The 14,268-nt window shown below is 44.9% G+C and overlaps 1 protein-coding gene across 1 annotated transcript; it reads left to right on the top strand.

The window, feature by feature from the left end:
• The first annotated feature begins 3,863 nt into the window (after positions 1 to 3,863).
• LOC119305338 lies at positions 3,864 to 7,784 on the top strand. The gene is made up of 7 exons (XM_037581883.1): positions 3,864 to 3,910; positions 3,985 to 4,486; positions 4,737 to 4,847; positions 6,153 to 6,248; positions 6,668 to 6,983; positions 7,091 to 7,200; positions 7,282 to 7,784. Exons 2-7 carry the CDS (start codon positions 4,415 to 4,417, stop codon positions 7,489 to 7,491), a joined length of 915 nt encoding a protein of 304 aa, XP_037437780.1. The 5' UTR covers positions 3,864 to 3,910; positions 3,985 to 4,414; the 3' UTR covers positions 7,492 to 7,784.
• The last annotated feature ends 6,484 nt before the right edge of the window (positions 7,785 to 14,268 follow it).

The following is a 14,268-nucleotide window of genomic DNA, read 5'->3' as shown; positions in this document are numbered from 1 at the left end:
GGGTGGGGGCGGGGTGTCTCCGCGGTGGTGGAGCTTCTCTTGGGAGCGGGGATCCTGCGGGCGGCGCCAGCATAGCGACGGCCCCGACGATCGAGGTGGTCGTGTGGTGGTATCGGGGTGGGGAATGACTTGATGAAGTGTAGGTAACTCGCGGAACAGATAACTGACCAAGCGAGAAACGTCTCAAGAGAACGCGTGTTATCAGTCGACCACCCCACGTGTTAGCTAGCTAGCGTCCACAGGGTAATTGTTTTTCCTTTTTGATATTTAATAAAAAGGTGCAGTTTGGATATTCACGGACAGGTAAAAGTCTCCATCTGACAGACGTGTTAGTTGATCTTCATGGACCGGTAAAACCTTCGAAACTATGCAAACTTGCTGGATTGGCTCCACATATATTTTTTTAATTCGAATTTGCAACTCCGCCGGTGTTGCAGAAACTCGTTGGTGTGTGACCGCACGTCCTGGCGGGCACATGCGAATTCTGCTGCACACACGAGGCTGAGGTGGTTCAAGCGGAGGTTCGCGCGGGGTCGCCGCTCACGAACGTCAAGCAGAGGCGATGCACGTGGCGGCGAGGTGGAGGTTGACGACCGGCGGCGAAATTTGGTGGTGGATGTTGGCCATGGCAGCAGTTGTTTCTGTGTCCATGCCTATTTTAGTCCAGGAGGCCACCGCCGGCGGAGACCTCATCATCGCCACCACCACAGGGGGTTAGCATCGGGTCGTCCCGATAGGCCTGCGACGACGATGCTGTGGGATCCAGCTGTAGTCGCCCTCCCCTATCCCAGCTACTACAGGATCTAGCTCCCCTATCCCCTTTCCAGTCTTGCATTCTGAAACATCAGTTAAGTTGCAAGAATATAAAGTACAGTGAAGGTTGGCTTAGGATCATTGTATGGAGAACCAATTTGATGATCAAGGAGGCGGCAGACGCTCACTTGTAAATCGGTAGGTAGAAGGCAAGCGTTTCGCTTCAATTATAATAAAAAGATTAAAGTTTCAAAATTCTTTAATTATTTTAAAATAAAGAAATATTTGTGTTTTTCATTCCATGCACCACTACTCTTTCATCAGATGAAAGATGTTAGAATGGCTTCTTTACCTCCATGTGTCATACTCCGAAAAGCGATAATATTATAACTTATTATCAATGTTTGTCGGAATTGGATATAAGAAATGTCGCGTACTGTCTCACGGAGGAGGTTTCATGATAATTTAGCCCGTTGCAACGCACGGACATTTGTACTAGTAATAATAAAGCACGGATTGACTTTGTCGGGTTCACCGTCACAATACGCTTTCTTCTCATGTCATAATACACGTTTACAATTTGTATGGACAAAATCATAATATAAACGAGGTGGTACTAATTTGGGGTACGCACTAAAGATTTTCGTCAAAATTGAACGTTCTTTCGCTCACGGGCTTGGTCTACGTTATTCCGTTAACGTTTGGGCCGTTACTTTCTATTGGGCCTGGGTAAAAAGGAAAATAGACGAGCAAGCAAACCTGACGCGAGCACAGCCTCGGCGCACAAGATAAGAGCATCTCCAACAGCCGCGCTTCACGCCGCGTGTTAAAAACTAGTATGCCGCGCGCGCTTCAGCTGGTTTAGCACGTCCGCCAGTGCTGGCTCCAACAGCCGCGCTATAATGCAGTGCGCGCGCGCTGCTCGCGCGCGGCACGCACAAAATACATATACATTTCAAATAAAAGCAAAAATGATCAAACAAACAAAATAAATCAACAATAAATAGTTCAATTTCGTTATCGTTACAACCCAAACAAATAGTTTATCATTCAGTACAACAAATACTGCAATAAACACAACAAATAATTCATGAACAATACAATGTCGAATGCAGAAATCATGCTCTTTGTCGTCCATGCCATGCCCTCCACTCTTCAATCAGATCCTTCTGAAGTTCATTGTGCGTTGCGGGACGTCGAATGGCATGATAGGAGGCAACAAAACGGGCTACCCTTTCAGCCCTCCGTCGCACTCGCACGGGATGTCCCAATAGCTCATACTGTGAGTAGTCTAAATCTTGGCCACGCTCATTCTCGATGATCATGTTGTGCATGATCACACAAGCGTGCATGATGTACCAAAGCATTTTTTGATCCCAAAATCTAGTCGGTCCTCTCACAATAGCAACTTGGGCTTGCAAAATCCCAAATGCTCTCTCCACATCTTTTCTGGCCGCCGCCTGAGCATTGTGGAAATCAAGATTTTTCTTACCTTCCGGCTTTTTCAATGTCTTCACGAAGGTTTGCCACTTTGGATAGATGCCATCCGCTAGATAATAGCCATAGTTGTATGTACGGTCATTTTCTACAAACTGCACCGGTGGCAACTCATCATTTGCAATCTTATTCATCAGTGGTGACCGGTTGACAACATTGATGTCATTCAAAGATCCAGGCATTCCAAAGAATGCATGCCAAATCCAAGTCTCCTAATCGGCCACCGCTTCAAGGATTATAGTGGAACCCCTTTTTTGGCCGTGGAATTGCCCATGCCATGCCTTTGGACAATTCTTACAACTCCAATGCATGCAATCTGTTGAGCCAAGCATGCCAGGAAAGTCACGAGCTTTGTTCATCGCCAATAGCCTTGCGACGTCCTCAGCATTGGGAGATCTCAAATACTCCTCGCCAAACACTTGCACAATTCCCACTGCAAAGCGCTTGACACACATGATGGCTTGGCTCTCACCCATAGCCAAGTGATCATCAACTAGATCAGCCGGGATACCGTATGCCAACATACGCAAAGCGGCTGTCACCTTCAGAAAGGTGCTATGCCCGAGCTCTCCGGCGGCATTCCTCCTTTGCTGAAAAAACCGGTCATGGCTCGCTAGTTTTTCTGCAATGCGCCTGAACAAGTATGTGCTCATCCTAAACCGGCGACGAAAATACGACTCCGGGTATGTGGGATTTTCCACGAAATAGTTCCTCATCAATCTGTTATGGGCATCAATCCTATCTCTCCAAATTTTCTCCCGACCCATAACCGAACCACTGTGCTTCGGTTTTTTATTGATATGCATAGCTAGGATCATTGCAAGATCCTCCTCCTCTTCCATATCAAATTCTTCTTCGGAAGAATCATACGACGAACTCATCTACAATGTTCAATACTATACTATAAAAACTACAATTAAAAACATGCACCAAATTCATGAAGTTTGAGTAATACATACCTTGTAGGCGTTTTGTCGAACACCTTGCGGGCGCGGCGCGGCAGCAAGCGCTCGGGCGCTGTTCCTCAGACGACGGGCGCGCGTGAGGGCCGGCGGGACTAGGAGGGGGGCGGAAGCGCGGGGATAGGCGGGGAAAGAGCCGGAACGGTCGCCGGGGGGCGCGGACGGCGACGGCGGCGCGACCGGATGGGGGTGGAAGTGGGAGAGCAATCGCGCGAGAGTCCAGCGCGCGGGAGCGGGCGCTGCAAATAAACGGCGCGTGATTGCGTTTCGGCCAGCGCGCTGAACTGCATATGCCGCGCGCGCTGTTTTTGCGCGCCCGCTGGAGCAACTACACCGGTTGCGCGCGCGCTAAAACGCGCACTTTTGCGGCGCGGCGCTAGTTTGGCGCGATTGTTGGAGATGCTCTAAGGAGGTGAGCGCTCTGCGAGGCAGAGTCGCCCCCGTGTCGTGAGGGGGGCGCCAACAGGAGGCCCCACGGCGGCGGTGAGCCGCGGAGGAGAAGAAGGAGCGCCGGGGAGGGGGACGCTCCCGTGCTCCCATTCTCCCCCCGTCTCGCTCTGCCAAGGAAGGAAGGGCATGGCCATGCAAGCGGCCACGACGAGGCTCGCGTCCTCTAGCCTCCGCCGCCGCCACGGCCACCTCCTGCTAGCAGCCGCCACTGCCAGCCCGCGACCTTCACTCCCACGCCACCAGCTTCGGTACACCGTTCTTCCTCGTCGCCCCCTCTCTCGTGGCCTACTTGCCGCTCACCGTCCGTCTCATTCCTCATCAGGATTCAAGCAGGTGCGCGAGGACGAGAAGAGTAAGCTGGTTGGAAACAGAGAAGATGTTCAGGCGCGGCGCGGCGGGCGGAGCAGCAGAGGTTCAGGGGAGGTGCCAGCGGAGCAGGAGAGGTTCAGAGCCACACCGCGCCGCCGTCCTCCGCAACCCCGGCCTCCTCCTCGACCCCGCCTCTCCGTGCGAACAAACGGCGTTGCCGGCTACGGCCACGACCACCGTGCTTGAGTTGTCGTGCGAACCTTAGCAGTAGACCAAGTGCAGACATGTACATAAGGGGATCCGATTACGATTAGATGATGCAGACCATGTCCTTGTCCAACAAAACTCGATCGAGTGTTTGACCCGAATTGTTCCTTTTTGCTATAAGAAGGAAGAGTACTAAGCTGGAATCTCCATCACGTTAATTGTCGACGAAACATCCAATGTTTCCGTCGAGTTCGCAGCAGGAAGGAGCTCCGAGTTCGCCAATGTCTCCTGCGGCGTCTACACCAGAGGTATGCTTCCCCTTGAACCCTGTTAACACGTTATGAGGATCCATGGCCTCTTCTTCTATTTCTTCAGTGCTACCATCTTGCTCGTCAGAGGAAACTGGTGCAGTTTCTGCTGCATCTTCCTGACACTGGTCCTCAACCAGCTTGTTTTGATCTTCGTTCTGTAGATCCATGTCCTCCTTTTCCAATTGTTGAGTGGGTACAGCAGTTTCCATATCATCACCTAATTGATTGCAAACAAAATTCTCATCAGTTCCAGATACGACAGTCAAGAGCGTCACAGGAGGAAGAAGCTCCGAGTTCGCCGGAGGTACGCAAACATTCGTCGAGCACTCCAATGTCGCCTACGGCGTCTACACCAGAGGTATGCTTCCACTTGACCCATGTTAACAAGCGCCGTGAGCAGAGTAGACACCGCGCAAGTCCAACATTTGATTCAGCCATGTATGCACACCAGACCTGAGCGTCAATCATCATCCAAATCCAATACATTGCGTTAATTTTCAGACCCTTTAGGTGATGCTTTTTCATGTCTAGAATTGACCCTCGAGGTGATGCTTTTTCATGTGTAGAATTCAGCATGTTAGGCAAGAGCGTCAATCAATCTACTATAACATCAGACATGAGAGACCAGTCCAATTTTTCTTCACTACCTCGGAATAAGGAAGCTCAAGTCTGTAGTAGCAGGACTCACAAGAAAATGCATTGACACATATATGTAGTAGAATCTGAATCTGTTAATCTGTTAAAAGATAAGGATCTACTTGAAAGATAATGACAAGAGATACCAGTCCAATTTTTCTTGTAAAGTGCATGTTATTAAATATATCTGTAACTGAAAAAAAATTCAGGTTCCGGCAGGTTTTAACTTGACTAACAAATTTAAGTGAATTTGTTCTTCCTTTTTGTGCTCTTCTCTTTTTTACTCAAATAAATCTGTAATTTAGCCAGGCTGACATCAATGGGCTGCAGGTCATAACTATGCTAGCTTTATATTGCTGAATGTAGGTCTGTAATTTAGCCAGGCTAATATCAATGGGCTGCAGGCCATAACTATGCTAGCTTTATATTGCTGAATGTAGGTCTGTAATTTAGCCAGGCTAACATCAACGGGCTGCAGGCCATAACTATGCTAGCTTTATATTGCTGAATGTAGGAGCTTATTTTTTTTCCTTTTTAGTTATTAACTAATATTGGGCAGGGCATCTGAATGAACCAATTCGTGTTGAAAACAGAAACATGTCAGTTTCATGCAGCTATTTTCAGTTGACAAAATTGCGCAGTGAAAAACTACAGAAAACGCTCTTAAGATGCGATAGTTTTGAACCTGAATTTATAAAAGAAAATTTACCAATTTGTTTTGAAAATATCTTAGGCATCAAGTCCAGCAAGTTTGAGATGTTCATGGAAACATGTCGGTTTCAGGCAGCTATAATTCAGAATTCTTTGCCAAACTGTAACGTTTCAGCCATTCAGAAACATTGCCCATGATGTTAATATGTTGACCAGGGGCCTTTTGTAGAAACTGAAGTGTGGCATCCCTTTTGATGGTTCAATATAATTAAGTGTCTGGAGTCACTTCATATTCAGAATTGCCCTGCCATCCATGCAATAAATAAAATAGTGATTTGGCCTGGTTTTCATGTCTCTTCTATGTATGCGCGTGCAGGTGGCAAAGGCTTCCAATCCAACTCAGGTGGAGGCCAAGGAGGTTCGGCTCTCGGACCTTGCACCAATGATGCTGGATGATACCGACGTGCAGACTGTAAGTTTCATATAGTCAGACTGGGACCTTTCTTATTCTTATTTTGTCATCAAAACTGAAAAGGAGTGATGCTAATTCGCCAAATGTCAATGTGTTCATCAGCCTGTATGCTCTCAATCTCCTGGCAGATGGATATCATGGTTCTCTGACCTTCGATTACTTTATTCTACATTTACATGATATATTGCTTCTAGCCGATGAAATTTGGTCCACATCTGTGTGCTATAATAGACTTGTGATCACAGGACTGCTAGCTTAAAGTTTTTAGTGTAGATAGCAGTTTATATGTGTTTTAGAAAGCAAGAGCTCCAGCTTATAAGAGCAGACAACTAAATAACCCATGAACTCACTATGATGTACTACCTCTGTTTCAAGTGATCTAACGGTTGGAGGTTTACATTTTATTTTTGTTGTGACAGCAGAAAATAGATGACATCGCTGAACTGAACCTTGCAGAGGATTTTGATAACCGACCTTCCAAAAAGGCAAGAATTTCTGAATCAGGTGTTCTGGAACCATCACCTATGTCACCAACTATGAAAACATCTTCTCCAGGTTCAGAGTGTTTTGAATCGATTGTGCCGGAATCAGATGATCAGATGAATCATGATACACTACCATCACCTCCATCCCCATCTAGCTCGACAATATCTCCTGTTTTTCAATTGCATGATGTTAAGGAACCAGATTCACATAAAGAGATCAAACATGAGACATATGATTATCTCCCACGAGGTATTTGCTTGATTTATTATGTGTGCTTTTGTATACAATATATTCTTAAATTATTTGATTTTCTACAAACTATACATTGACCGACCATGATCTATGTGCTCATATAGCAATAGAATCATCTTTGGGAAAACAATTGCTGGTTCAGATAGATGGAAGTTCTGTCTTGCAAAATCAATTGATGTTCCTGCTAGATGAAAAAGAGTGGGTAAATGATGATGTAAGTACCCTTACTCAAACACGAAAAAGTTTCTAATCACTAATATCAATTAGTAATGTATTTTTTAATTCTTAATTGTAGGTGATCAATGCATATATATGTTGTATAAAGGACCAAATACATCTCCAAAATGATAATAAAGTATATTTTGAGAGTCCATTTGTTACCTCACTATTTAAACGAGATGGCACCATTGGAATACAAGAAGATAGTGCCTTCATGACAGAGACTGTCCTCGAATATATGCAGCATGACATGGTAATATCCATATTCATAATTTACACATTCTAGGTTTTATACATTTTCATTTACTATTTTCCTGAAAACATTAACTATTCTTAAAAAGTGTTTCAATTTTTATGTAAACGTTAACTTTTATTAAAAATAAGAAAATTTTCATGTTTAACCTTATCATCGATATTTATTAAAATTAGATATAAAAAAATGATGCACAATGGCACATGAAGCAGGTTTTTTTAGGCTAACCACACGCTATATTTATTGCTCAATAATGTTGTAAGAATACACTTTTTTAGCACATGAAGCAGGTTGTGTCCCTTTTCTCGCCCAGTGCAACGCACGGGCATTTGTAGTAGTAGTAATAATAATAATAATAATAATAATAATAATAATAATAATAATAATAATAATAATAATAATAGTAGTAATAGTAATAATAATAGTAATAGTAATCTATCCCTAATAATAAAGCATGGATTGACTTTGTTTACAATACTCTTCTTTCCGTAAGTTTACACTTTCAGTTTAAATCCAAAACATATAGGTGAGGTGGTACTAATTCGGGAAACGGAATCACGTAATGTGGTATGAGGCCTTCTCCTGACACGATGCACTACTGGGCCTCTTATGGGCTAGAAGCCACGTTTCAGATTTTATTTTATAAAATATGATGCATGCATATCTTTTGTTGAATAGTCCCACCTTGCTTTCTTATACTAATTTCCACCAATTTATAAACGCTTGTAACTTGCCTGAAATATCAACAAGCTGGTCACACAAATAGAGGGTACAAGAAAGAATCCATTGGCAGAGGGATTAAATAAACGAAGGGCTGGAATACATGCATGGCGTTCCTCGGCTGGACGTGAGCCATCCATGATGAAGTATCTAATCAAAACAGCTACACCAAATGAAGAGAGAGAATTCCTTATTTAACATCGTATCTAATTTTTTATATCCTATTTGACATCGACAAATAATTTCTTCCCTATCTAACAACGCGTTTAAATTTTATGCCTTTTATAACACGTATGTCCTTTTTAAGCCTAAGTGACACCTGAAATGACCCTTTTGCCCTCATGTGGTATGTTCGTGTGTGCCTGCGTGTGATGTTGCGTGTGTTTGTGTGCGTGTGCGTGTGTGCTACTGCACCGTGTGTGTGTGCGCGCGAGCATGTGTGTGCTGGTCGCAGTCTCGCCTTGCTGGTCAACGGCCGCCAACCGCCGCGCGGATCACGGTCCACGAACGAGTGCATACCCTCGGTCGCAAAGGTGGTACGGACGTAATCCATTATGTGCAGTCCAATACATTATACAGGAAAACGGCCTAGCAGGAGACATGGCCCAGCTCAGAACTTGAAAAATCTTTCGAACTAATTACTGGATGTACGTTTCTCTCCAAAAGAAAATAATGTACGTACGTGTTTACGCCAGACTTTAGGTATGGCATGCGGCAAACCTTGCCAAATACTAGCTGGCTTCGCCACTGGTTGTGCGTGCGTCCGTGGCTCCGTGCTGCTGTGTGTGCTGCTGCGTGCGCGTGTGTGTTGCTGATGCGTGAGTGTGTGCTGCTGCCTTTGAGTGTGCTGCGTGTGTGTGTGTGTTGCATGCGTGCGTGCTGCTGTGTGTTAATGCATGTGTATGTGTTGTTGCGTGTGTGTTACTGCTCTCGCACTGATGTTGCGTGCGTGTGCCATTGACCCGCACACACATATACCATATGAGGGGTAAAAAGGTCTTTTCAGGTGTCATTTAGGCTTAAAATAGACGGAAGTGTTATAAAAGACATAAAATTTAGACTCGTTGTTAGATAGGGAAGAAAAAGTTTTTCAGTGTCAAATAAGAAAATGAAATTTAAGATAGTGTTAAATAAGGAATTGTTTTATGAAGAGACGCATTGCAATGAAGACGGGTGTGCAAATGGAGAGATTGTGGGCTGACCGAGAGGAGTTAGACAAAGCTCATTGGATTAAACTAGGGACGCGGATTTTTGGGACATGATGGCGCGCGAGGATGAAATCTGGACAGTCTATCTATGCTATAAGATTAGCAATTAATATAGTGAATGAATGAATACCCAAACAACACGCCAGGTTAATTCAGCAAATACGTGTATATGGGTTGGTGCTAGCCATCTTAAATGGAATTGGATACAAGCGAATATGCATGCAAAATATGGTCTTGACAGTTTTGCCATGTTAATGTGGTGCAGGCCATTTAAAACACTGATCTGCAACGTTTAAATGTGGTTGTCTCAAACCTGTATGCCTTGAATACACAGCAGTGAGTGGGCCATGCCACTTTAAATTCGTATGCACTTTGTCTGGTAGTTGACTTTAGGCACTCTGTCAAATGTGTTGGACTTAAATCCTGGTGGATACTTGATGGCCTTCATGTCATTTAATGTTTATGCAGCCAGTAAGAATTAATTGGGGTGGCTTGCGCGGGGCATGTATTTTAGATATGCTTCATGCAGATGGGTGTATGAAGAACAGTGTTGAATCTTATCATCAGAATGGCTGGGTAGAGGGCAAATTTATTTACATGGGATTACTTGAAGTGTGAGCTACGATTCAGCCAAGTAAACTCTCATGGAAAGAGCTGGAGAAGTTGTAGGATATAGATGAACACTTAAATGACACTAGGACATGAACTAAAATGCTGGTGTTGTAGAAGCTAATGGACATAAAATATTGTTGGCAGTATGCTGGTGTTGTAGAAGCTAATGGACATAAAATATTGTTGGCAGTATTGAGAGGATTGAGAGAAAGAGAGGGTGAGGAATATGTACTGCTCTTAGACAGTCATTGAGTGACACATGGCCATCAAAGCTGAGAGAAAGAGAGAGAGAGATGGACTGCTGCAACTACAATTCCACATCTCCATTTTTTCCGAAAAGAAACTCTAAATCTCCATGTATGAGTTCTAGCTAGCCATGCCATGAACGAAGAGCAAGAACTAGAAAAGCAAGATGAGTGAGAGAGGAGCTGCAGTATGAACAAGGGATGGGGAGAAAATGCATGTGATGGTGCAGGTTGCCGTTATTGTACGCTGCAAATCACTGAGAATGACTCCTCTAATCAATAGTGTGGATCAATGTAGTCATAAATGCTCGGCAGCAATTTAAATGCTCGCGCTGCCTTGTCAGCGACAATACTGCGTGAATACTGAGTGTTATACAAATAAATGAACTGATTATACAGCCGAAGCGTATTAATGTTGCACGAATCTCACGGCGTCATGCGGTATGGATATCGGCAACGCGTGATGGCATGTCCATCCGCGATTAATCAATTAAACTAGTTACTAATAAAAAAAGACAATGTGGAGGGCTAGACACCACTTCGTGGACGAGCCATTACCATTATGGCCGGCAGCGCAGCAGTCCATCATCTCCGAGGCGGATGGCGTGGCGCGGCTCTGCTGCTCCTGGGTGTGGTGTGCCGCCTTCGCATTCTTCCGCCGGAGGCGCCTCGCGTCGGTCTCCACCATAGTGAGTGAGATCCGCATCACCTTGCGGGGGAGCGCCATGTGAAGTTTTTATTTGTCCGGTGTACCTTGAAATTTGCTGTCAAACAACTGTTATAGTAGGATAGCTAAGTGGGTGTTTTTTTTCTTTACATCATCACATGACTACTGATCTAAATGTTCTCTGCCACACAAGCTTTCCTTCCAAGGGAAAATTGTACCCTAACTGTTGTAGTTATTTATTTCCATGCATTTTGAATGTTAATCAAGACCCATGATAATACATGACTCCTGTTGTTATACATGGGTTCCGACAACTACATTCCCTAGACATATATATGAGGACTAAACTATTTCCCTTAATTTTTATTATTTTCTCGGTCAATACATATATTTGATAATATGTTGTTCTAAAAATATATGCTAACATAATTATTGGTGGTATGATAGCGTGGTTCAGAATCAACTATACCATTTACAATGCTGAAATAGATTGAGTTTGGTACATCCAAAAACTTTACAACTTATTAATGCCTCAAGTGAGTGATAAAAAAATTATGTGTCTAACTATGCAAGCACTCGTGACTATCATTTTCTTTAGTTTTCCAAACATTTTTCACAACAATAGTCCTTTTTATGTCGATGTGATATATTGATATGTTTGGAGATAATTTACATGTGTATCCGTTCATTTTATATATTGCTAATTCCTACAAACACAAAAAGAATCCTTATTTTTTTTATTTTGTATTTAATACTAGCATTGACTTCTTCTATGTTATCAAACATGTTGTGAAGATCGTGACTCTCAGCAACTGCTTCGAAACACACATTAGCATTGACCATGAATGTGTTGGAAATATGCCCTAGAGGCAATAATAAAAGTATTATTATATTTCAATGTTCATGATAAATGTCTTTTATTCATGCTATAACTGTATTATCCGGAAATCGTAATACACGTGTGAATACTTAGACCACAATATGTCCCTGGTGAGCCTCTAGTTGACTAGCTCATTGTGATCAACAGATAGTCATGGTTTCCTGACTATGACATTGGATGTCGTTGATAACGGGATCACATCATTAGGAGAATGATGTGATGGACAAGACCCAATCCTAAGCATAGCATAAAAGATCGCGTAGTTCGTTTTGCTAGAGCTTTGCCAGTGTCAAGTATCTCTTCCTTCGACCATGAGATCGTGTAACTCCCGGATACTGTAAGAGTGCCTTGGGTGTATCAAACGTCACAACGTAACTGGGTGACTATAAAGGTGCATTACAGGTATCTCCGAAAGTATCTGTTGGGTTGACACGGATCGAGACTGGGATTTGTCACTCCGTATGACGGAGAGGTATCTCTGGGCCCACTCGGTAATGCATCATCATAATGAGCTCAATGTGACCAAGGTGTTGGACACGGGATCATGCATTACGGTACGAGTAAAGTGACTTGCCGGTAACGAGACTGAACAAGGTATTGGGATACCGACGATCGAGTCTCGGGCAAGTAACGTACCGATTGACAAAGGGAATTGCATACAGGGTTTGATCGAATCCTCAACATAGTGGTTCATCCGATGACAACATCGAGGAGCATGTGGGAGCCATCATGGGTATCCATATCCCGCTGTTGGTTATTGACTGAGAGCGTCTCGGTCATGTCTGCATGTCTCCCGAACCCGTAGGGTCTACACACTTAAGGTTCGGTGACGCTAGGGTTATTAGGAAGACTAGTATGTGACTACCGAATGTTGTTCAGAGTCCCGGATGGGATCCTGGACGTCACGAGGAGATCCGGAATGGTCCGGAGGTAAAGATTTATATATGGGAAGTTGTCAAACGGACACCGGGAAGTTTCGGGGTCATACCGGTATTGTACCGGGGCCACCGGAAGGGTTCCGGGGGTCCACCGGGAGGGGCCACCCCTCCCGGGGGGCCACATGGGCTGCGTGGGGCAGGGAGCCATCCCCTGGTGGGCTGGCCGCACCCCCCTCCCTTGGGCCCATGCGCCTAGGGTTGAAGGGGAACCCTAGAGGGGGCGCCCCCCTTGACTTGGGGGGCAAGCCACCCTCTCCCCTCTCCCCTAGGCCGCCGCACCCCCCCTAGATGGGTTCTAGGGGGCCGGCCCCCTTCTCCCTTCCCCCTATAAATAGAGGGGTGAGGGGAGGGCAGCCGTACCACCCTCCAAGGCGCAGCCCTCCCCTCCCCAACACCTCTCCTCCTCCGTCGTGTGCTTGGCGAAGCCCTGTCGGAGTACTGCCTCTCCACCATCACCACGCCGTCGTGCTGCCGGTGGAGCTGTCTTCCTCAACCTCTCCTTCCCCTTGCTGGATCAAGAAGGAGGAGACGTCTCCCGTCCCGTACGTGTGTTGAACGCGGAGGTGCTGTCCGTTCAGCACTTGGTCATCGGTGATTCGAATCACGTCGAGTACGACTACATCATCACCTTGCAAGCTTCCGCACGCGATCTACAAGTGGTATGTAGATGCAAACTCTCTCCCTTGACTCGTTGCTTAGATGAACTCATAGATGGATCTTGGTGAAACCGTAGGAAAAATTTTAATTTTCTGCAACGTTCCCCAACAGTGGCATCATGAGCTAGGTCTATGCGTAGTTCTCTTTGCACGAGTAGAACACAATTTTGTTGTGGGCGTGGATTTTGTCATCTTACTTGCCTCTACTAGTCCTTTCTTGCTCAACGATATTGTGGGATGAAGCGGCCCGGACCAACCTTACACGTACGCTTACGTGAGACCGGTTCCACCGACTGACATGCACTAGTTGCATAAGGTGGCTGGCGGGTGTCTGTCTCTCCCACTTTAGTTGGAGCGGAATCGATGAACAGGGCCCTTATGAAGGGTAAATAGAAGTTGACAAAATCACGTTCTGGTGATTCGTAGGTAAGAAAACGTTCTTGCTAGAACCCAATTGCAGCCACGTAAAAGATGCAACAACAATTAGAGGACGTCTAACTTGTTTTTGCAGCGATTGATCATGTGATGTGATATGGCCAGAAGTTGTGATGAATGATGAATTGTGATGTATGAGATCATGTTCTTTGTAATAGGATTCACGACTTGCATGTCGATGAGTATGACAACCGGCAGGAGCCATAGGAGTTGTCTTTATTTTTTGTATGACCTGCGTGTCATTGAATAACGCCATGTAAACTACTTTACTTTATTGCTAAACGTTAGTCATAGAAGTAGAAGTAGTCGTTGGCGTGACAACTTCATGAAGACACGATGATGGAGATCATGATGATGGAGATCATGGTGTCAAGCCGGTGACAAGATGATCATGGAGCCCCGAAGATGAAGATCAATGGAGCTATATGATATTGGCCATATCATGTCAC

Source organism: Triticum dicoccoides, chromosome 5B (assembly GCF_002162155.2).
Source record: "Triticum dicoccoides isolate Atlit2015 ecotype Zavitan chromosome 5B, WEW_v2.0, whole genome shotgun sequence".
NCBI classification, from domain to species: domain Eukaryota; kingdom Viridiplantae; phylum Streptophyta; class Magnoliopsida; order Poales; family Poaceae; genus Triticum; species Triticum dicoccoides.
This window is presented reverse-complemented; position numbering and strand designations above follow the sequence as displayed.

Bases quoted from the DNA above. Each gene is read 5' to 3' on its own strand.
- LOC119305338 (XM_037581883.1), top strand. From the start codon at position 4,415: ATGTTTCCGTCGAGTTCGCAGCAGGAAGGAGCTCCGAGTTCGCCAATG. The intron at 6,249-6,667 runs GTAAGTTTCATA...TTGTTGTGACAG, and splicing joins ATGATACCGACGTGCAGACT to CAGAAAATAGATGACATCGC. The intron at 7,201-7,281 runs GTAAGTACCCTT...TCTTAATTGTAG, and splicing joins AAGAGTGGGTAAATGATGAT to GTGATCAATGCATATATATG.